At 40.8% G+C, this 23,903-nt stretch overlaps 2 protein-coding genes across 3 annotated transcripts in view; one reads left to right on the top strand and one right to left on the bottom strand.

Moving 5' to 3' along the window:
- Positions 1-14,955, bottom strand: part of TRRAP (transformation/transcription domain associated protein) — a 72,877-nt gene extending 57,922 nt beyond the window's left edge. The window contains exons 1-21 of one of the 2 annotated variants that reach the window (XM_056503161.1): positions 14,858-14,951; positions 14,642-14,715; positions 13,980-14,130; positions 13,571-13,620; positions 12,496-12,606; positions 11,847-11,951; positions 11,164-11,247; positions 10,361-10,417; positions 9,687-9,812; positions 9,290-9,367; positions 8,976-9,064; positions 8,628-8,724; positions 8,116-8,254; positions 7,543-7,621; positions 6,340-6,574; positions 5,258-5,585; positions 5,052-5,149; positions 4,214-4,408; positions 3,520-3,711; positions 1,957-2,122; positions 476-732 (exon numbers count right to left, since the gene is read on the bottom strand). In XM_056503161.1, coding sequence (XP_056359136.1) covers positions 476-732; positions 1,957-2,122; positions 3,520-3,711; positions 4,214-4,408; positions 5,052-5,149; positions 5,258-5,585; positions 6,340-6,574; positions 7,543-7,621; positions 8,116-8,254; positions 8,628-8,724; positions 8,976-9,064; positions 9,290-9,367; positions 9,687-9,812; positions 10,361-10,417; positions 11,164-11,247; positions 11,847-11,951; positions 12,496-12,606; positions 13,571-13,620; positions 13,980-14,079 — 2,586 coding nt within the window. In that variant the 5' untranslated portion in view covers positions 14,080-14,130; positions 14,642-14,715; positions 14,858-14,951. Of the gene's footprint in view, positions 1-475; positions 733-1,956; positions 2,123-3,519; positions 3,712-4,213; positions 4,409-5,051; positions 5,150-5,257; positions 5,586-6,339; positions 6,575-7,542; positions 7,622-8,115; positions 8,255-8,627; positions 8,725-8,975; positions 9,065-9,289; positions 9,368-9,686; positions 9,813-10,360; positions 10,418-11,163; positions 11,248-11,846; positions 11,952-12,495; positions 12,607-13,570; positions 13,621-13,979; positions 14,131-14,641; positions 14,716-14,857 lie in introns of both variants that reach the window. The other variant, XM_056503160.1, reaches the window with a different exon arrangement.
- A 318-nt stretch (positions 14,956-15,273) lies between these two features.
- TMEM130 (transmembrane protein 130) lies at positions 15,274-23,782 on the top strand. The gene is made up of 8 exons (XM_056503159.1): positions 15,274-15,843; positions 18,256-18,546; positions 19,437-19,602; positions 20,014-20,183; positions 20,850-20,934; positions 21,212-21,414; positions 22,380-22,489; positions 23,222-23,782. Exons 1-8 carry the CDS (start codon positions 15,774-15,776, stop codon positions 23,396-23,398), a joined length of 1,272 nt encoding a protein of 423 aa, XP_056359134.1. The 5' UTR covers positions 15,274-15,773; the 3' UTR covers positions 23,399-23,782.
- The last annotated feature ends 121 nt before the right edge of the window (positions 23,783-23,903 follow it).

Raw genomic sequence — 23,903 nt, 5'->3', positions numbered from 1 at the left:
GTGTTTGGGACCCTGCATAAATTCCTTACCAAGGTTGAATATAAGCTGTCTCAGTTCACAACAGTGCTTTGTAACAAGGCTGTCCTAAATGCAGTTTTACATTTAGACTGCTGTCATCAGCTACAAAATCTTTGCTATCCTGGAATGCAGTTTCATGCTTATGATGGATAATAAACAACATCCTTAATTAAAAAAGCAGGCCAGTTAAGGCTGAACTCAATTAAGCTCAGAGCCAGTTTTGAAATATAAAAGCAAATAAAGTGAATAGAATATAACAATTTAACAAAGTATATAGGAAAAACAATTCATTCACTTTTAAATTTTCAGAGTTTTCAGCTTAACAGCACTACACCAACTATCCTTATACACTCATATCAGACTGGCATGGGTTTTATGACAGTTTTTGTAACAAATTTCTAATAATATTCAGCAGATCAATGACCTCTTGTGGTCTAACAGAAAACAACACATTTACCTGCATGAGCTCAGCTCGAACTGGCTGAATGTGGTCATACAGAAAGTCTGGCTGCAAGTTATCCACACACAGCTCCAGAGTTCTCAAGCCCTGGCTAACCAGGGTCTGGGAGCCATTGAGAGCTGACACCAGGGGGTCCATCAGCATTGGCAGGTAAGGCAGCAGCGAGCTCAGACGAACGGGCACAGTGAGGCAGAGCTCCACAAACAAGTCTTTCATGTGCTGCTTGTGAAGGCCACTTTGTAACATATTGAGTCCTGAAAATTATGGATAAGTTATACACCCATAGGAGGAAGTCCACAGTTTAATGTTAAAAATTGCTGTTTCCTAAATTCAGAAAAACCTGACATTTTTAAACACTGTAGAGCTTACAGCTCTGTAAATAATGGATTTACAAAATATTAATACCATTCATTATTCTAACTTACATCTAAGGATGTCATGCAATGAATGCTTTTTTATGTATACACATACTGAAGAAAAAGCATCTATGCATATTTCAAAGTGTAATATTAGCCTCAATATGGCAGCATTTAAATACAGCAGATAAAAAAGAGAAAAAGATAACTTAACTCAAACCTCAGCCTTGTAACAATAAAAAATAAACACAAACAGAACAACTGTTTTTAAAATATTTTGAATCCTGAAAAGAAACATTTGGTGAGTTCAAATACATTAATTGCCCCATACAGACTAAGCACATTCCCCAAATGATTTTTCTGCCCATAAAAATTTCATATATTCCATAAATCTACTGACAAGAGTTTTACATAATGATTTATTGATAACATATATATTTGCTATCTACAACAAAAATGTCTCTACAGCTGTAGATCTGGACCAGTCTACAGTCCTGCAATAGTTCCGATTAGCTTGTCTTTAGGTTTAAGTAGCTCTCCACATTTCCTTGCTCACCCTCAGTATTCCTGGAACACAGTTCTTGCAAGCATAAATGCCCAATTAATCAAACTGATTGTTATTTCCAGTTCATTTTGCAGTCTGGCACTACTTGAATTTCTATTTATCATGCCCTTGCAGGTGCACACACCTGCCCTCAATTGCAGAATAGCCAGGGCTTCACTGTTGTGCTCTCCCCACAAAACCAGCAATGGCCTGGCAAAGTTACTTCACCTACTCACTCATCCCTCAAAAGCTTCATGCCAAAAAAGTTACCCACTGCAAAAAAAACCCAAACAAGTAGAAGAAACAAACAAGAAAAGCACAAGAGCTCCATAATGAAAAGAAGAAAAACAAGCAGCAGAAATTGTGAAGCAGCCAAAACTATGGAGCCTGAAGCAGCTGATAGCAAATGGAAATAAGCACATTCAAGGTATTTAAATCAATCACTAACTCAGAATCAGAAGCTACTTATTAGGGGTAGGGCTTTAATTTGAGGGGTTTTTAACTACATACATAACTTTATTACTACTATTCACATAAAAAGTCAGAAGCTGGGGTGGGGAAAGAAGGTGTTTTTCTACCTTGCAGTAAGTTTGGTAACAGCGGCAAGAATTCTTGGTATAACAGATCATGACTGCCTCCTCCAATAGATCTGAACAGTGCTCTGAGCAGCAGGAAATAGTTATAGGGCTCTTTGGCAGTCTGTGCAAGTTCCATAGAGCTGTTCACAATCTTGTGCAAATGTGGCTATAAAGAAAATAAAGCTCGAAGATTAATTTTACCATCATTGTACTGTACAAGAGTTTAGCATGAGATTCTGCAAATCTGCAAATCTGACACAATGAAAAAAAATATTTCCTCTCTAGTACCTGGGAAGATGGAGCAGAAATCAGAGGTGTCAGAATGACAAGAGAGGACATTTAACAATATTAATTTATCCCTGATCTAATTTCATCACTAGTTCTTAATTTTTGTGAATGCTAAAATTTCATTTTGAAAGTAAACTCTCTCAAGGCAGAAAGCAATGGAACTGGCAGCCTTTCTAAAATAGAAGACATCTTGCAAGAACACCTTACAAGATTCATTAAAAATAGTTGATAAATACCACTATTGTCACAGACCAGAGACAAAAAGCAACACATCTGGATATTGTTAACATCTAAAACACTTTCTACACTGTTATGCAAATGCTGCAAACAGCCTTTTCAATTAAATTGTCTGCCCAAGGCCCCTATCATCCATCCTACAGAAACAAAAAAGTAACAGAGGCACAAAACTGAAGGTAGTAAATTACACTCTTTAAGCTTCATCTCCATCTTATAAAATCCAAATGAACCTTAATTCTGATGACAAACTGCAAGAATTAAAGCAAGATTATATGAATATTGCTTCATATTACTGTTAGTTTTCAAAGATTCTGGGAAATCGGTAATCCCCCCTCTGTTCTACACAGAAATTTTGTTTGGTACAAAGTACAAGGAAGAAAAATTGAAGAGAAATTATGAGAGAACAATCAGTGTTCCATTAAATTCTTAATGTCTTTTCTAGATACAGGCAGCTGCTGCTTTTATAAGGAAAGTGCACTCTTGCTACAAGCTCAGCATTTCTAAATTCACTGAATAATAAGATGATCTCATCAACATAAATAGATCCTTGGAATACACAATATGCTGTCAGTAGAAAAAACAGCATTCCTCAAACCCAGACTTTCCAAGAGCATAGAAAAAAATCTAATTCAAAAGGTACATGCCACTGAATATAACATGAGTGACCAAGATTCACCAACACACAAAAGTGATTTCAATCCAAGCAAAACTCTTAAGTTGATACAGAAACAAAGGGAGAAAATATGCAAGAATTTATGCATGTCCTGACCATGAAGTTACATGGGCTTATGGCAATCACAGACCACAGTCATTGTCAGCCATTTATACTCAGAATTAGTTCATAGTTTCAAATATGAAGAAAATATTCACAGAAATCAACTCTTATAAACAAGACAATGTACTTGAAATTTGGAAAAAAGGGAGATGTGTCACAAATGGTGCTTCAAACATTAAATGACTCTCACATGTTAGACTGTGCAAAACTCTTAAGAGGGCTGTTTTTAAAGCAGACTTATTTTTAACACAAATGACCTTTACCTTCAGCATTTGTTCATTTTCAGCTGCAAATAGTGAAACTGAGCCAAAGACTAACTTGAACAGCTTGAGATACAGATTGGAGAGTTCCACATTAGAGCCCATTTCTGGCAGACGATCCAGAAGATACTCCACCAAAATGGTTGCAAAGAGAGCAGAGGTAGTAGGGTTTGCCAAGAAAGAATTGGCAACAATCTATAAAAAGAAACCACAAAAAGTTATTACTGCTGTAATAAAAAGAACAAAAGGATAAATGCATTATGAATTAAAAAAACAAAGACAAATTTCTTTCCCCATCTCCGCTGTTACAAAACAACCATGTATGTAACTTAACATAAAGTCTTAGGTTAAATTTTAAATGGATATTATAGGATTTGCATTCTGTAAACAGTAGAACATTAGCACAACAACCTGAACAAAACAAGTCCATAATGTTCAGTACTTTTCAAGAATTAAGTCCATTCATATCTTCTAAATTGAAGTGTTGATGTTTGTATTGCATCACTTAGGCAAGGTGTTTTGAAAATCCATCTTTAAATTATTCTCATATACTACTCTTTACACAGACTGTTTCAAATCTCACATGCTAATTTCAATATTATTATTTATAATTCCATGTCAGCCATATGTACCTCAAGGCATAAGCTCTTTCCTCCATACTGTTCATTATCAATTTAAAAAGTAAACAAGAACATACCTGAAGAGCATAGTTTTTAGAAATCCTCTCCACCATGTAAGGAACAGTAGTTTGAAAGATTTCTTTAAAAGTCAAAGGGTTCATCATTGTGAACACACCAGCAAAATGCTCCAGAACTTCCTTTTCCTCTTTCATCCTGACTGTCTGACAGTTTGCTACTCGGACATATGTCTGTCCATTTCCTGCTATTTGCACCTACAGCAATTGAGAAAACACACACTGGTTACAGAATTTCAGTAGTTTACTCCCAATTATTCTTAAAATAGCTTTTGAAAGTAACTGAGATTTTATGGGTTTTACATGCAAGCCACACACAACTAGAAGTTGGGCACAAGAGCCAACCATGACAAAAATACTAAAATTGAGCATTTTCAGAACAGATTTTAAAACTAGGAAGTAACAAATGGAGAAAGACAACAGCAGAAGATATCAGTGTATTTGTAAATTACTTAATACCCAATCAAACATATTTATATTTCATTAATACTTTGTAACTACAGAAGATAAACACAGACATGTGAATGCCTCAGCTGTTAGCTAAACTATCTTTCAAGGAAAGATTTAATTCACTATATGAAAGACAATTATTTCCAGTCTGACCTGCCTGCATGAACAGACAAAAACAGCTGTTAAGAAAATAATCTGTGGCTTGCAAATAGTAAGTACCTCAAAATTCACTTTTGAAATTAATTTTTCATATTGAGCATTTCTCAATAGTTGTGGTCCCAATTAAAGAGTTAGTGAAAATATGTGTAATCTGTGTTTTAGCTGACAAACAAATCCTTATTAAAAGATCTAGCATACAGTAACTGTATAAATAGAAGTGCAGGCTACATACCTGATAAATATCTAATGCTTGCATTGCATATTTTACCAGTTTTATATAGATTTGAGTCTCCTTAGGTTGCAACTGCTTATTAGGAATGAACTGTGCTTCTGAAAGAAGAATAAGAGAGTTAAAAATACCATTTGCTTTCATTCTAGAGAGGCTTTTTCTGTAGAATTATTAGATAGAGATAAATGCAAGTAAAAGTGCAGTTTTACCACCAGGAGCTTTGCATGAGGTGATGCCCCACGTGATTGTCTTGACCCCACAGACCAAAGTTTTCACTAAGCTGCGGCAATCCGTGACCTGAAACGTCTGCTTGTCTTCTTTTTCTTTCTCCCCTTGTTTTTCAAACACAGGTACTGGTGCAGGGGCCACAGGAGTGGCTGGGGCAGGAGATGGGACAGGAACAGGGGCTGCATTTGCTGCTGTGGGCACTCCAGGTAAGGCAGCTTCAGCTGCCCCGAGCTCAGACTGGGGCTTGCACTTCTTAAAAATGACAGACAGCTGGTAGCGTGCTATGGTGTGGAATTTCAGAACAAACACCTAAGGCAAAGGAGGAGAGGCAGATCAAAGAGCAGGGAGGGGGAGGAAAGAAAAAGAAAATCAGTTTCTTCTTCAAAAATCATCCTAAATTTAATAGTATTAATATTTCAAATCAGCATACTGAGATCAATAAAACTTACAGCTATTTTTGAAGTCATTCAAATGACAGCAAACATTTTTAGGTGTATCAAACTAGTTTGCCTTCTTCAAACAACTAGTGCATCCTTGATTTTCAAAAATACAAAAAACATCTCCGTATAAACATCCTTAAAAAGGATCCTTAGGTCTTCAAAGAGCAGATATTTCTAATTGTCCAGATTGTACTGTGCCTTGTCAAGGACCTGTGTGAAGATCCTCTTTCAGGGCTTTAAAAAAAACCCACAACAAAAAGCACACCCATAACCAGAAGACATTAAAAAATACAATTCTTGCACACTCTTACTCAAGAAAGAAAAGATTATAACTAAAATTTAGAATAAAATTCTTTTTAAAAACCCAAGCTACTCAAAACAGACATTCAATTTCCTGCTTTGAATCTGGCCACTAAATGAAGCTGAATTGACAAAGCATCTCCACTACACTTGAGATATTATCCCAGCTGCAGAGCATTTTAAAGAGCCCTTCTCTGAAGCACTGAAGTGAAATACAGTACATATTCTCATATCTGAAGAAAGGAGAAAGTAAGATGTGATTGACAGCATACTACAAAACAGGATATCCAAGCAATTATCAAATGCTTTAAACAAATCAATACCTCCAGCATTCTCATAAGGATGTCTCTACCATTTCCATTTTCCTGTTCACTTTTAGACCGGATGCAGTCTACCAAATTTAGCAGAAGCTTGCAAGACATGGTCTGGATACTGCTTGGCAAGGATTCATCATCAATGTTCTTGGCAAACAGCTGGACAGCCAGGGAGAGGTCATTGAGAGGCAAATGCTGCCGGACGTGATGCACCAGGTCTGCCAGAGTGCTGTATGCAAGGGGTCTAAACCAAAACAAGGCATGAGGAAAACACATTGAGCACAACTAAAAATGTTGTTGAGTAAACAAATAATTACTGCCTGGAGATACTCCCAGATTTCTCAGTGTAAATTTTCTACTTTCATATGCAAATCCAGAGTTCACATGGGAATTTTAACTTGTGCAATCTAAACCAATGATGCATCAATCTATCCCACAACTCTGGTACTGCCTCTCTGATCTTTCTTTCTTCACTGCAGAACACCCCTCCACATATTTTCATCTACATGCCATTAACATGCATGTTAGCCACATTTTGAGCAGTGCTGGTAATCTGTTTCATAATTAATCATAAATGATGCATGATTTCAAAAGCAGTTATGAAAACTGATAAATGTTAAAGTCATTTCATTTCAACACCAGGTAAAGAATCCAGCAGAGCAGATCTTCTAAATCTAATACATGTTATCAATAAGATACACTTGATACTTTAACAAAAGGAAGGCATTCTCCTAGCTCAGATACTAATTTGGTCTGCAAGCTCACCTAAAATTTAGACCACTGAAGATCCAGAAAGTTAAGTATGCTCTCCATTTACTTTTTCAATTGCAAATAAGTAAGTTTTAAAGTATTCATTGACAAAACAGTCTAAATCTCATTCAGATCTCGTACTGGACATAAGATATAAAGTGTTTCATGAAATATTGGGGAGATAATGAATTGGTTTCTCTGTTTTGGTTGTCTTCCACAATTCAAAAAACTGAAATCATCTTCATACCCTTTTTTTTTATTTTGTCCTACACTCATATTACCATTCTGTGCCATCAAAGTGTTAAACAAAAGCCACCATTACAGCAGAAGAAGCTGCTAGTAATATCAGTTATTTGAAGCAAATATTTAGGACCCTATAGAGAAGCTGCTGTGAATATTAATAATTTTCAAAGCAAGCACCCCTGGCAGGCACCCAGATCATTTCTGTAAACTGTCTCATACCTCAGAGTCTCCCGGGCAGTGTATCCAGAGCCAATCAGTATAGATTCATCAAACAGCTTGTCCATGCATGGAATAAATTCTAGAATTTAAAAAAAAAAAAGAAAAATGAAAAAGCCATACACAGCAATTGGCAAAGGAAATTATCAAAATAATGCTTAATAGTTAAGCATTAAACCACTTAAGTATTTACACCAAAAGTTAGAAAGTGATTTTATCCCCAAATTAATTCCTGAAGCTTAGAAAAGGCAGTGCCATTTACAAGGAAATTTTCAAACAATTTCTTGTGACTGCCTACTCAACTGACACTTTCCCCTTGAGTAACACTGCATTACCCAATCAAAGCCAATTATATTTGCAAAGAGAAAAAAATGCTCAGGTTACTTACAAGTTTGAACAACTTTTTGCATATAACTAATGAATTAGTTGAAACAACAAGTTGGGCAACCTGCACACAACAATTCTATCTGGCCTGGCATCTTGTGATAGTCCAATACAAGTAACATGCCTCTTAAATTGACATAAGTAGCAGAAACCCTTCAGTTGACAGGTACATTTCTAAAAAGTGCTACGTACGGCTCCTCAGGTCTGTTGTCAGGATGTGCTTAGCAGCAATCAGCAGTTCCTTCCTGAGGTGTGCTGTTTCAGCTGGGCAATTGGAGAGCAGCTGCAACATTCCTTTCACCATTTGCTGAGAATATTTAGCCACCAATTCCTGCAACAACAAAAAAAAAAAAGAATAATATGAGCACAGCTACTACAACATTCTATTTCTAAGGTTTGTGTTACTTTTGTGAAATAGCACTCCACTACAATTCACAAGTTTCTCTCCCAAAATCTAATCCTAAAACAAAAATACAACAGTCATTCTATAAATGCCCAGGGAGGGAGAATGACATATTTTAATTTGTATTCATATGAGGATACTTTTGAAAGGATAACCAAGTACAGCTCCACCTTCAGATATTCTACACAAATGCTCCTGCCTCCAACCCCTAATGCACTGCAGTCATGCAGGTCACTTGCCTGCCATAAAGCAACTAGAAACTTGATGCATTAAGTACCAAAGTAATAAAAATTCATCCTACCTGGTAAATTCTGATGATGTAAGCCAAGAAGGACAATGTTTTAATCTGAGCAGCAATAAAATCAGCATACAACTCTTTGTTATAAAGCTTATGTTGTCTGAAATTAAATCAAACAGTGATTACAATTTTGTTCCTCCCCTTTAGTACCTTCACTCAGAAAATTCAGTGAAGTTTCAAATTACATCAAAAATTTTAAAAAATTTTAGTCAAATAATTGTTGCTACTTTTGAGATTAAAAGCAGTAAAGCTAGAATCAAAAATCACAGCATAGAAGACAAAAATATTTTGAGCAATATTGAATGACAAGTTTATCTCAAGTATCATCAAAATACTGTTAAATGCTCTTACCTTGCTTGAGCAGAAACTTGTATTATAATAGTGTTCATAATCAAGGGCACAAATTCAGCTACTACATTATGAATATTCAATTTGTAGAGCTGAAAAAAAAAAGTATTATTATAGAAATTCACAAGTCACACTTGCAGTCAAATTACTGGAGAGCTTATCAGAAAAAAATTAAGACATCTCAGCAGGTTATTTTTAGATGATATTTCAATTTCAAAAGTATATCACATTCATTTTACTAGTATGTTAGCCAACAGAAGTTACATGAGCCATTCAGTAAGGAAGTATTTACATGCAATATACCGAAATGTACTAACCTGATACATGAGAACAACAATAATAGGTAGCTCAGCCAAGACCTTCAGTGATAGAGATCCTCTGGGAATTATTGAATGCTGAAAGAAATAATGCATGCTTTATAAATAGTCTAATTATTAATTCAAAAGAGTTTGTAAAACACAGAAACTGCTGATTTTAGTAGCACTATATTTAACAATAATAATATTTTTAAAAATCACAAAAGCATTGGGTATTACATTAAATAAAAACCCTGTAATTACAGCTGCATAGAAAATATCTGGGAAGTTTCAATCAGCTTGTACAGGAAAGTTTTGATAAGAAAAACAAGCAAAAAGCAAGTCTGTTATTGTTGCCTGGCCCCATGGTCTGTGTTGCTGTGCTACAGACAGTCCCAGCTCAGAGCAGAACACTCACTGTCCTCGTCTCGCTGTCCTCCCGCTCCGGGTTCACCTTCACCACGATGGTTGTAATCATGCCAACCATCTCAGGAGTGGGAACAGTGTTCTCTGGAATCACCTGAGGGTTCTCAAAATACCGATTCTACAAGCAAAGAGCAGGAGAAAAACACCACCATGTCAGTAACAGCCTCCATAGAACTCCCCCAGAGCAGCTTTCTGCTCTCTGCAGTGATGTTTGCATTGCAGCTCTGCCTGGGCCACACACACACCCTGCAACCCCTCCTGAAACGCCCCCAGCCAAGGAGGCTCTTCTGCCAAAGGCAAGCATCCCAAGAGGTTACTCTGTATCAGGGAGGGAAGACCAGACTGTCACCCTTCCTTTAAAAACAGACACATTTGGCTACATGGAAACTACTGCAGCCAACCTCACCCTGCTTCAGAACTACACCTCACCTCCATGTTCTCCTACCAGTAACAGTGTGCCTGAAACAGAAGGTTTTCCACATCATAACCTGTATGTCACCATTTTTAGACATAGTTTTGATAAATAGATTCACTAAACTACATTTACTTTGTACTGAATGCACTAGATGCAAAACAATTATGTCAGCATCTTTTAGAGATAAAATTAAGAAACAAAAACTTGTTTTCTGAGTACAGCAAGGGCAATTTGAGAAATAAAAAGCTTACCACTACTTTTGGAAGCTCCTTGTAAATCTGTTTCACAAAGTCCAAAAAATGATGAATCTAGGAAGGAAGAAGTCAGTTGCCATAAAGACATTTTTAAAAAATAATTTTAAAACAACAATTTTAAAGTCTCTAACAGTACAAATACATAAAATCTCTACTCACCAGTACAGTATATTTTTCATGATAACTGAAAATAATTTGAAAGTGTTCTCCTACCTCCTTCTGCTCTGCCAGTATTAATTCAAATTTCACTTAGAAAGAATCTGATCTACCTATCATCTCTACATAGCTCCAATACAATATTGTTAGGTATAATTACTATGGAACAACTACGTCTTCCCAAGAAAAAATCAAGACAAAAAGCAAGAGAATAACAATGCAAACTTCCAAATTCCCCTTGATGAGTCACAGGAGAGAAGAGGGGAGGCAAGGGAAGTCAATGAGAGTAAACTCCTTTTTCAGGATTTTCCTTTACAAGCTAAAACAGCATCAATACTCTTCCTTTGTGTGGGAATTTTATTCCTTAAATTGATCATACTGTCCATAAACATTTAAACCAAGTACAACTAAACTTTAACAGGTTTTTTCCCCAGGGGTGCTAGAATTATGCAATCTTCTTCTAAAAATTACTTTAAGATTTAAAAACAAGAGGGAAAAAAAAATTAAACATATGGTTACCACAACAGGTCAGGCAACTTGAAAGGACAACAGCAAAACAAAGCAATCAACCCACTTGAGCAAAATAGCAATTCCAAAGAGCATGGCAGCAAGTTTTACACCATGTGACAAGAGCTATGACTTACTTCTTGAGTGATTGCTGGTCGGAACTGTTTATGCAGTTCAATAATTATTCTTAAGCAAATCAGTACATTTTCTTCATTCTCTGTCTAGAAAAAAAAAAAAAAAATAAAAGAAACACTTTAGTGAGCTCACTGCTCACTAAATTCTTCAACTACTCAATGGGCACTTCCAAAACCCTGTACAATTATACTTTTCCTAACAATCTAAAGTGCCCCATTAGCATAGATTTGAGTGAGCAAGATGCCTTTCCTTGGATACCCTGCAGTCCTAGAGTACAGCTGAAATTAAATCCACCCCTGGGGGAATAAAACCCAGACATTTCAACCAGTGTACCACCAGATCTGTTCCCACTGCCCCTCAAACAGAGACCCCCATGTGAGCTTCAAACAACAGTGCTGTGAATTCCAAGACAGAAAACAAACTCCCAAGAATAAATAATCTGCCACAAAATCTTGCCCAGCATGAGAACAGTTCCCTGCACTTGTACAATCCAAGTTTCTCCAAAGGGCAGAAGAGAACATGCAGAAAACCTGTAAGAGAGGGCATGGGTGAAGCTTAAATAGAATGTCCTCCCATTCCTGCTCCAGCAGCACAGCCATTGAAAATCCTACCCCCAGCAAATTCTGGAGAGGAAGAAAGTAGAGGAAAATACTTCTGAAAATTTCAAAGAGGAAGTGAAAAATACCTCTAGAAATCTGAACATCACAGACAGGATATTTTTGGTATGGAGACGAAGATGTTCATTTGTTGGTATTCTGTGAATTATCTCAAGCACAAGTTTTCGGAGTTGCTGGAAAAAGAAAAAAAAAAAAGAAAAAAATAGTGATGTGACAGAACTTTTTGAAAAGCCTACAAAACCCAACAGTTGGTTGCAGCATCTTTTTCAGTTTAATAATTCTGAAAAAAATTCATTTTATTTCATATAGACATAGGTTTGTATACAAAGACATAACCCTTCCTACTACCCACCTATGTGAATGAGGCAAATTTAACAAATTTACTGTTGAAAAAATCAGACTTTTTTTAAGGAATGCAATTTTAAGTATTTAATGACAAAGATTCAACTTTTGCCTCTCATTCCTAACCTTCAGTAAAGTCAGTAATTTGTAACAATGTGTAGCATTTCAGTAAGAAAGCCAAATCTGATGCACCTACTTTTCCTCCTGTTTCACAGAAGCCCAGATTAGTAAAGTTTATAGGTAATTTATTTAGAAACAGGACTTCTTCACTTCCACTCCAAATGACAGATCTCTTTTTAACAATTCTTAAATCAGTTCATTAGGTTAACCAAGGACTTCACAGCCAAAAGGCAGGACATGCTCTACACAGTTTACCTGTGCTGGCTTCTCCTGCAGAAACTGAACTTCCCCATCCTGTAGGAAGGTGAGAAACCGAGGGATGATGTGCTCCAGGAATGTAGAATATTGAGGGGATGATGTCACATTCTAATTAAGAACAAAAAATGGGGAGTTACAAAATAGACATCACACAATTATATTCAGTTACATTCAAAATCACTATTAAACGTTTTCAGTGAATTTTTAATAGATTCCATGACTAAGAGTCTGCTGACACACACACACAGAACCAAGCAAATTCCAAGAGAACATTAGCAAAACAAATCCTGAAGTTCTTCCCTACTGATGGGAAGAGCAAAGAAAATCAACCAAGTCTTCTAAAGATTCTAAACAGATCACCAGACTAAGCAGTTAAAACTATTCTTTTAATCAGATAAATTTTTTCAGAAATAGCTTAAGCAGATAAAAAACTCCACAGGAATGATTTTTAGTTTTCTGTAACTTCAGAACAGGCACATAACAACTAGGTATTCAACTAAAGTATAATTTCTGCTAACACAGGGCTGGGTTAACTTGTGCTTCACATTTTCTCTGCTGCTCATCTAAAATGATGATCCATCACTCCACCACCATGCAGAAGATGTCACTGGAGACATCTCCACTCCTGATGTCAGATTCTGCATCTGACAGCTCCTCTCTCATACCATGGAATACTCAGAGCAATCAGAAGGGCCTCTGTTTCACAAGGGCACAATACACATTTGAACTACATAAAAGAAATCTAATAGCCATCTAATAGCATTCAAAAAATAGAAGAAAAATCTCTTACTTCACTTCTATTTAAATGCTTAATGAATAAAGATTTGGCAATGAAAGCTCTCTAAGTCCAATTGTAATTCTTCAATTGCCTGGTTAATTCCTAAATACAAACCTAAAATCAATGACTTGTAGCAATATAAATCATAAGTCACAGGATGCTACTATTAATATTTTAACTGCATAATATCAGAATTCAATTAATATGCATTAAGCACAAGAAAGGCTGCTATTGCAGAAAGTTAGAGGGGTTTTGTTGGGTTTTGTTGCTTGGGGTTGTTATTTTTTCATTTACCTCAAAATTCTCACTGACTTCTTGCATCATTTTCAATTTGGTTTCATCAGCTGAAAATAGAAATTCAAGCAAAAAAAATGTGAGCATAAAACTAGGTCATGAAGGAAACCACCAGGCTCATTGATCAAAGAAGCAATCAGATCTTATCAGTTTAGCTATCACTGCCCAATTATAAGACACACAGCTCTCTCAAACAGCCACCACACAACTGCACACACACACACACCTCACTCACTTCGGCTCATGCAAGTGTTTCTCATCATTTTGCTTCTTCAAAAATCAAAACAAATTTCAAAGTGAATTCGACAGACTTCACTGTCTCATTTATTAACTGTCAGAACAAGTCTGCAACACTTGTGAAACAAGCTACTGAAGATCTTCAACTTTCAATAAGAAAAAAGTCCCTTACGTGTATTGACATCTGTAAGAGCAGCCACAAACTGAAGGTATTTTTTCATCAAAGTGGTTTGGTCCACCACCGTAGGCCCTTGTGCTGAAACAAATGCCATCTTGGAGGAGGAAAGATCAGCTTTCAGTACATAAAATCAAGATCAACAGACCTACAAAAGAATACAGAAGTATTTTAGCTTATATGGCTTGTTAACAGCAGCTATCCCATCACCTACACCCATTCTTCCAACACATTGAAGACGACCACCTTTTCCAAAAACCACAACTGTAACTCGCTTAGGCTTACAAATACAACACCAAGCATGTACAGCACTCACTGCGACAGGACTGTACTAACAGATATTGAGTTACTGAGCCTTTCACAGCACGCACATTCGGGAGTTCTGCCCGGTCTCCCCTCCAGGCTCGGGGATGCTCCCGCCGCCGCACACCTGTCACTGCCTTCCGCCCCGCCACACCCCGAGCTCACAGCGACCCTCGGACACTCTGCCAGGGCCGCCAGCAGCCGTCCTGCCAACACGGGCAGCCTGCCTCGCTCGTAGAGCAGCCCAAAATCGCACCTACCCTGAGAAAGCCGCGACCTCCCTCCTCCCCGGGGGCTTCCCGTCAGTGTCGCTCCCGGCCCGCTGCGGCCGGGCCAGCCTCACCGGCGCCCCTCACCTTCCCCGCCGCAGCGCTGCTCGCCCGGCTCTCTGCCCGCCGCCAGGCGCCATCACGCCGAGCCCATCTCCGCCCTGCGAACACGGGCACCGTGAGCGGCCGCAGCGGCGCTTCCCCCGCCCCTCAGCCCTGCCGCTGCCGCGCTCGGCCCCAGGCCTCCGCGGGGCTCCGGCCGCTCCCTCCCGCCTCCCGCAGGCCCGGGCCGCAGCTCCTCACCCCGCGGCTCCCCGGAACCGCCCGCCCGCGGCCCCCCGGCTCCCTCCTTTGTTGCTCCCGGAGGCCGCCGGCAGCGCATGGGCGCGACGGAAGCGCCCGAGCCCAGTTCCGGCCGCCTCCTCCCGGTGCCGCCTCCTGCCGGTGCCGCCTCCCGCGCCTCTCCCCGGGCGGAGGCGGGCGCGCAGCCCCGCGGCACCGCCCGCTCCTTTCGCCGGCCCTGCCACCCTGGCCCGCCCCTGAGAGCCGCCTGAGGCGGGCCCCGCGGGCTCCGGTAACCGCGGCCGGTGCCTCCGGTGCCTCCGGCCCGCACAGCGCCCAGCCCGGCCCGCCGGCAGCGAAGCGCCCCGGGGAGACTGATCCGCCACAAGAAACAGAGCGGCGGGCGGGAGTGAGAAAGTGCTTCGGATGTATGAGTTCAAGAAAATAAAACAAATAAAAGTGAACGAATTAAAACCAAAATATACAAAAAGAAACAGGAAAAAACAAAATAAAGAGACAAAAAAAGGACACCAGAAAACCACATTCCGGCGCTTTTGCTGTCGCTTCTCTGCAGCAGCGGACCCGTTACAGGCCGTTCGGAGCGCTGCGGGACCGGTAACAGCAGCAGAGCTGCCCCGGCACAGCATCCCCGCCCCACCGCAGGAACCTTCACACGGGCTTGCAGCAACCAAAGCGCAGCGCAAACCCCTTCCCAAACGCTCCGGGGCAGACGCGAGGCATTTGTGGGTTTTATTGCCTATTTGTTCAAGCCGGCGGCAGCTCTGCAGCCCGGTGGCGCTGGCAGCGCGATCCCGCAGGAACTGCCCCCGGGAGAGGCGGGGGAGCGGCCGGGGGGCGCGGACACAGCAGCCGCAGCGCGGCCGGACCCGCTCCCGCTCCGAGAGCCGGCCCCGGCGCCGGCCCCGCCGCCCTCAGCATGCTGTGCTGCGCGCTGCTGCTGCTGCTCCTGCTGCTGCAGCTCTGCCACGCTCGCTCCCCGGCCGCAGGTAAGGAAGGGGCCGCCGGTCTGTGCTGGCATCGCCGCCGGGGAGCGGGCGAGGGGCGCGGGGGAGAGGGCTCAGAGCTCAGGAGTGAGCTGCATCACGGGTGGGGATGGTTCCTGCCCGAGCCTGACAGCTGTGACAAGGGATGGAAGCAGCTCAGAGTTTATTTTCAGGCGCTGCGATCTTGGTGCCTGCAGTGAAGGTGGGGCATCCCGGGCAGCCGCGGTTCTGCTTTGCGCTTCCAACCCAAAAGCTGCACTTTGCTTCCTCCGCTGACCCCGCGCCGCGGGTCACAAGGCACCGGGGCAGCTGCAGTCCCTCTCTGAGGGACTCACAGAGCTCCATCCTGCAGAGAGGTCGGAAAGGCAGGAGAAATCCCTGAACTGGATGGAGAGTCTTGCTGTGCCGGTCACTCCCTGGGTGACCTTGAGTTAGCCACTGAAGCTCCAGCTGCTGCAGTTGTTGGGCCGGTTTGGCCCTGGTTTGTAAAGCACTGATAACCTCCAAGGAGAAGTGCTAGATAAGCATGAGGTAGTCTGCTATTTTTTTCCTGAATTCTGCTGAATCCAAGTGGAGCATAGCCTAAATCTTCTAGAGACATGAAACCTCCCTCTGCCAGGTTTCATCAAATCACAAACATTTCTCTTTTAACTCAAAAACTGAACTCAGGGCCATTTCTTGTGCTGTGAAATGGGAACAGTAGTGTTACAGTTCAGTTCTTCTGCCTCCAGAATTGTTCAGCACCTGTAATCTGTAAAATAAAATGCAGGCACAAACTCTGTCTCTTTCATCCCATCCCAGGCTGATGGGTTCAGAAAAGCCAGCACAGGGTTAACTGGTCCCAGTGCTCCCTTCGTATTAGAGGTCATGGATGAGTGAGAAATGCAGTTTCTAAAGGTCAAAGATTCATGTCCCTGAATCAGTCTGGTGGCTGCTGAGAGAGAGGATAAGGAAAGGCACCTGCATTAGAACCTCCAGCTCTTTTGCTCTGCCCAGCACTGCTGAAGAGAGGAGAGCCAGGCAGAGCTCAGATACAGGGAAGGGAAGGGAAAGTGCTCCATGTTGGAGGCAAGCAACCAGATCCTGTTCCCAGCTCTGTCCCAATTCACAGCTATTTTGCATTTCCTGTTGTTTTGGGGCTTGGGGTTGATTTTCTTTAACACATGCACATCCTTTAATGCTGCTGCACTGCTATTTTTTGGAAAATTTAGTGTATCCTTTCCACAAAACTCAACACTGCCTGTTGCAGTAGTTGCAAGATCTGAAGTAAGCAATTTGGTTCCACATGGCAGAGGAGATAATGGTGAGTCATTCTGAGCAGCAGAGCTGGTTCAGTATCACAGGTCCTGCACCTCTAAATATGCCTTGATATTTTATAGAATCACAGCATGGGTTGGGTTGGAAGGGACCTTTAAAGGTCATCTAGTCCAACTCCCTGTCACAAACAGGGACATCTTCAACTAGATCTGGTAGCTCAGAGCCCAATCCAACTTGACCTTGAATGTTTATACTGGGCAACCCACGCCAGTGTTTCACCACCCTCATTGTGAAACATCACCTCCCTCAGCCTGCTGGCTGATCTTTATCTCAGCCTCATATCCTTCTTGGGTGCACATTGTTGGCTTAAGTCCAGAATTTCATCCAGCAGTACCCCTGCATCCTTCTCTATCCCTTCATCCCCCAACCTGTACTGAATACCACAGGCTGCCCCAATCCAGATGCAGCACCTTGCACTCAGCCTTGTTCAACCCCATGAGGTTCCCATGGACCCACATTTTGAGCTTGTCCAGGTCCCTCTGGACAGCAGCTCACTAGAGCATGGTACAACTTTCATTTACCTTGGGATTTTTGGTCCTCCCCTGGAAAAGGAAATTTACGATTGACCATAGTACAGAAAATGCTTTTACTGGGTTTTTTTATATTTACTTATGAGGAAAGTTAGAGAAACTTTTCAAGAGAGCTGGTAAAAGAATCTGGTGAATGAAATTTCACCTGAGTTTGAAAGTTTACATCTTTTAGGGCAGAGATTAGACCTGAGGGTCTTCCAGTAGCTGGAAGTCTAATGATCATGTTAGATCATTAGTGACAATGAAGCTACAGCCAGCACACATCTCTGGGTGTAAAACCTCATCAAAGCTTTTGTGACGTTCTAGACTGAAGCTGTCTTCTGCTATGAACTTTCTAGGACCCAGTCTGACATATTATTTACTGCTATTTATTTGAACTCATATACACATGCAGCAGTTTCTGTTATTTAAACAATAAAAAATTATGGTGGCAAAGTCTTTGCTGGGATGAATGTCATTGTAAGACATAGAACTAGAGCTGACTAGTTAAAATGTATAAATAAATAAATGAAATTTAAAATGTCATACAACAAGGTTTGGTTTACTCCTTTTCCTCTGATTTCCACAGAGTTGTATAGCCTGGAAATAACCAACAATGGCCCCATCACAACAGGAGCTCAAGCTACTGTTCAGGCCAGGCTAAGAATGAAGAACACAAATGTCACATCAAACGTGTATCACTTCAACTGGGTTTATGCTCCTCTGATTCTGATAGAGAAATCTGAGCAGCAGTTTAATTCTGTAATTAATGTGACTGGTGAATTTCCTGGCACTTTCCCTGTGTCTGTCTGGGTGACTCACAAAAACTGTTGGTTGTGTCGGCCGATTGCAAGAAACATCACCGTGCTTCAGATTACAGGTAAATGGGTAAAATAAAACCTGTATCTCTCCAGGAACTCACTGTACATGCCCTCACCAGCATCAGGAGGAAAGCCAGTGTAAATATGGCTCCTGACAACAGAGTTTGACTTGCAGCCCTGTGGCTGAAGGTGGATTTGAGTGGCATAGTGCAATTGTTACCATGCTCTAGTCTCTCTACATCCAGGAAGAAATTGTGATGCTGCCTGTTTTTTCCTGCCTCTGCCACTTAGAGAAACTGAACTAGAAACCAGATGTTTCAGCAGCTGCAGTTCACACATCAGCATGGGTCAGTGGTGCCCAGGCTCCTAGAACAATGCTGCTTCTACAGCCTCCCAGCATTTCAAGACTTGAAGTTAGGATGACCATCAGCAGTGACCATCTGCTAGTTTTCCCTGTTGCATGACACAGCAAATCTTAGGCCATCAGCAGAGCATTACATTTTCTTTTAAAGCTCTGTCCAAGTGTACTGAAATTGGATGTGAAGTCATGGCTGCATTTCCAAATGTTGCTAAGTGCCTGATTCTGAATCTAGATGCTTGATATTAAGACCAGCTATTTTTAAATCAATAGTAAAAGTTTATATTGCACTCAGTCAGTCCAGGATTATTTCTTAGTTCTATTGGATATTTTATCATAACCCATTGTATAACACTAAATAAATATTTGAATTTCACTGCCTAATTCACAGACATGACAAGACTGAGTAATAGATAAAAAATACACTTACCCACTTGGTCTGGGACACAGAAAGACTTACCCAGTACATCTGAAAGAATGTTTTGGTACACAGAGTGTGCTGTGGAAGCACGCTGTCATTCTTCTGTCATGTATGCTGTCATTCTTCTGTCACATATGTTGTCATTCTTCTTCATTCTTTTCATTCTGCAGAATTTATCACAGGGAATCTCACCATTGCCCAGATAGAAGACAGCAGAGTTACCACACATGGTTCTAGTTCCGTGGACACAGTGACCCGAATTTCTTTCACTCTTCATGACCCAAGTCATTACTTTAAGTCAGCATCATTTGTCTACAATTGGGATTTTGGAGATGGGTAGGTGTGGTTACTTTGCTTTAATGAGTATTCAAGATGGCTCTGATTCAGATGTTCTGATTCAGAAAAATTCCAATTAAATCAGACTATTAGCTAGCAGTCTACCTGCTATAAAAGTTATTTTCATAATTCACTGACTATTCCTATTCAATTTGGTGAATTCTTTTAGCATTATCTTTAGTTTGTTTAATTAAAAATTGAGAGATTTACTCTGGATCTTGTACTAATTGTAGTTCTATAGGAAATACCCCAGACATAAATCCTCATTTATATGGACATAAAGAAGAATTAGAATCACAGCCACTGGAACGTTGTCTGTAAAGAAAATAAATTAGAGCTTTTTAAAGCAGAAATAGCCAAGCACTTGGTGAAAGGCAATTTTGATTCTACATCTTTTCCTGCTGGACACAGGGTGTACCAGATTACCAAGGAACCCTTTGTCTACTGCAACTGCTCCTCCAAGGGGAACCGCACAGTGCATCTGAAGGCTGTGGCTGAATGGGAGCAAACTGGCAGTGTCATACACGAGAGAGAAACTGTGCAGAAAACTGGGGATTTTACCGCAGCTCTGGAGCTCCTGGGTAAGGGGGAAGTGGTTTGCACCTTCAGTGCAGAACTAACCCTGCATGAACAGATACAAGCTAGTATGTACAGATACAATCTAGCTTTGACGTGGTAACACAGCTTCAACATTGTTTCACATGCAATGATTGCGTAACATCATTCCGTGATGTGTTTCCATTGCAGAATTGACATTGTGCTCTTCTAGGGCAGAAAAAATAGGGGGGAAATATAAAATATTTCATTTCTTTTTAATCTTATAATTTTACTTTCTTTTGTAAAAGCCTCTCACATAATTCAAACAATGAAGTTTGGTATGGTAACTTATGGTGGAATTGTTTGTTCAGTTTTTACACCAGCTATCCCTGAACAATAAATTAGTTAAATCAAGCATCAGGAAAGTCTTATTGCTTTGATTAGCTTCAAGAGTAAATAACACAGAATTAAAAATGTAAAGAACTAATGAAGTTGATTATACATACTAAAAAGCAGTCAGACAAAAATTCAGGAAACTTATAATATTTCTAGTGGTAGGTTTCCTTTCGTGGTGTGAGACAAATAGTTTTATTTGTGTGACTGATGAAGCTCAAACCTGCAAGTCTGTGGAAACAATCCTTCATGGGGATACCAGAGAGACTCAAGTTTATATGTGGAGTGTGACTTGCTGGCTTTTCATCTCTTCTCAGATGCTGTTAAAAGTATTAACATAGTGGGCTCCAGAGAGACTCATGTAATGGAAAACTTGAATTTATCTCTTCATATCAATGGCACGTAAGTAGCAAACTCAACTTCTTTCCCCCAAAATTGTCTCTCTAAGTGTTTACCCCAGTGTTTCCTAAAAAGTCAGTTGAACTCCACAGAACAATTATCTTTAAAAGACAAAACCACCTCCTCCCCCCCAGAAAATACTGTTGAATATTGCATTTTCCTGACTTGAAATGCCATGAGCTCTAAGAGTCTGAAAGACCCTGCATCTCTACAGAAAAGTACAATCCTTGTATGTAAAGCACCTTTTTTTAATTTTGCCTTTTTGCTCTTGTCGTTTCAGCCCACCACTGGCATTATGCTGGCTTATAAAATCCGAGTGCATTCCACTGGAAGGTGACAAATGCCATCTGGTGGAGATCAGCGGCTCCTGCTACAACCTCAGCCACACCTTCAGGGACGCGGGACAGTACTGCCTCAGTGTCAGGGTGGAGAAGGGCGTGACCATGCTGCAGACGTACCACGGCATCAAAGTGCGGCCAGCAGGTGGGGGCAGGGACTCTGAGCACCATGGGGAGTCCCAAACACCTTTAGGACAAACACGGATTAACCAGCCTGCAGATGAGGTTTCAAGAATGTGGTGTACATCCCTAAAAGTAGAGGAACAAAAGGGAAGTGAGAATTTATAATGTGCCTGCTGTAATTGCTCTGAGCTTCTTGTGTTCTGCTGAACCCTTAGTCCCAAGAGTGTCTTGAAGCTAATAAGTACACTGGGAGGGCTGTATTACCTAAATGAAATATTTTTTTCAGTTTAAATAGTCCAGCTTTTGTAGTTAGAGAGGATAACTAGGAAAATATATGCATCTGTAATACTGCCTTAATTAAGCAGTCCCAATTCTTTTTGCTTAGTTTAGTTATGGATTTTTGAGGGTAGATTTTTCTAGGCCTCCATTTCATTTCAAGTCTCTGTCCCTCCTGCTGGCTCCCCCATGCATGGTCACACTCTTGGGTCCCTAAACCATCTGGGAGAGTGGTTAGGTGGCCAAGTGAAGAGGACAGGGCACAGCCAGGCTGTGACAGACTGGTCACACCATGTCACTGTGAGCCAGCTGTGTGCAGACAGGGCAGCACCCCAGAAGGCACTGGTGTGCATTCAGGGCTGGATCCTCTGTGCTGGAGACTCCTGGGAGATGAGAGTCCTTCCTGTCCTCTTGGGGTACCACAAACACCCTGGGGAGTCAGGAGCTAACATATGTAACCGGGTGGAGGCTTTTAGGCTCTTCAAGAGAAAAGAGGGTATAAAGGGAAAGACCCTTGCAAACCCTTCTCCCACTCCTGAGATTTTAGAAAAATCTGGAGTGATAAGGGCTGAAAAGTTTATTCCTTCTTACACACATCCCTTCTTTTTCCTAAAAATATTTCTAAACATTTCTTCATTGTTACCTTCTCGCTGTTGCCTTTTTCTGGAGCATTGTGTCACTCCAGGAATGTGTCCTTGTGCTTTTTCCTAGGAATCCACCCAGCTTTCTTTGTCCTGCTCTGCACTGCTCTGGTTTCAGTGATGCTGATACTGGTGCTGTACACAACTTTTCGAAGTAACACACAAAAAGATCTTGTGGAGGTATTCAGTTACTCTTAGTTTGAGCTGGGATAGTTCAGCCATGAAAGGTATCTGATAGGAAAGGTTCTTTAATCCCCAGACAAACAGAGCAGGAGGGAGAATTTCCTTGGTACATGTGATCTGTTCCACCAAAAAACCCAAACAGTGTAGGCAAATGAAGAAACAGCCATATTCTGGCTTGTTGCAGAGAACTCTAAATTGCCAGAATAATAATGGGCAGTTTGTTAATATTCCCCAAGCAGATGCTTGCATTGAAGCATCCATTTCAGAGGATCTACATCAGAGTAGTTACAGGAAAGAAAGCAAGGAGACAGTGCAAGAGGATACAGGATAATAAAAATGGAGGGGTACGTAACCTAAATCAGTCCTAAATTGTTACCTACCCCTCATATGTGGCCTCCATCTCCCCAGCTCCCTTCCATCTCTAATATACTTTCACTTGCTACAAAAGGCTTTTGCAATAAGCATGAGTTCTTAAATCAAAAGTAGCTTTCCTGGTACTTTGGAAAGTACCTAATACCCTCTCCACTGTGCCACAATATAAATGATACACTCTAGAGACACTGCCTATGAGCCATGTGCACAGCAGCTATAAATCACAACTCTATTTGAAGTTAGTGCCTGAGTGAAAATGGTTGAGGGCCAAGTGCCATTTGTAGCCCAGTGTGTTCTTGCTGAACTTGAGCCAGTGGGAACTGAGCTAAAATTATCTTTTTGATGTTCCTTTTCCAGGTAGCTGACTTTGACTTTTCTCCACTGTCTGATGAACACCGGTCTAACCATCCCAAGTCTGGCTGTGGCCCAGTGTGTTGCAGATCATGTTTTCTTCAATCATCAAAAGAAGCTGCTTGGGAGAGTCATGAACTTCTACACTCACTTTACAAGCCAGTCAAAATGTACACACTGTGAAGAACACATTTGCACTTTGGTTGCACTAACTTTCTCACTTAGCCTAAGTCAAAAGCCTGGTGCTGCATGAATGGTTTGGTTTTGCCAGTACAATGAGGTTCACCACTTTAAGTCCAGCACTTGAGTACTTCATTCTCTGAACTTAAAGAAAACAAGAAACACAGTAAAAGTAGCTTTGTATTTTTAACTTATACAGGGTGTACATTTACAGCTGTAAATGCAGCATTTTATTCTTATGAAAGATTGTTTTATGTGCAGGTTTGCTAAATTCACTACCTCTTGTAATTTCTCTGTTCCTTCTGCTGTTTGTTTCAAAGAGGAAAATGCCTAAGACAAACATACCTCTTCTGCTATGTACAACAATATTACTGGGAATGGAAGTCACCCAAAATACTGTTGAATGGGTATTTTTTCTATCAAGGAACTGATGTGTCCAGGTTGAAAACAGAGGAGGTGTTTCCAATGAGCCAGATTACCTAGTTATGTTGTCCTTTTTCCTGTCTTA

This window comes from Oenanthe melanoleuca, chromosome 14, assembly GCF_029582105.1.
Source record: "Oenanthe melanoleuca isolate GR-GAL-2019-014 chromosome 14, OMel1.0, whole genome shotgun sequence".
Taxonomy (NCBI): Eukaryota; Metazoa; Chordata; class Aves; order Passeriformes; family Muscicapidae; genus Oenanthe; species Oenanthe melanoleuca.
This window is presented reverse-complemented; position numbering and strand designations above follow the sequence as displayed.

What these genes read in the sequence shown, in the direction of transcription:
- TMEM130 (XM_056503159.1), top strand. Translation starts at nt 15,774, where the DNA reads ATGCTGTGCTGCGCGCTGCTGCTGCTGCTCCTGCTGCTGCAGCTCTGC. An exon ending in CACCGTGCTTCAGATTACAG is followed by an intron (nt 18,547 to 19,436) that starts GTAAATGGGTAA and finishes TTCATTCTGCAG; the next exon opens with AATTTATCACAGGGAATCTC. An exon ending in CGCAGCTCTGGAGCTCCTGG is followed by an intron (nt 20,184 to 20,849) that starts GTAAGGGGGAAG and finishes ATCTCTTCTCAG; the next exon opens with ATGCTGTTAAAAGTATTAAC.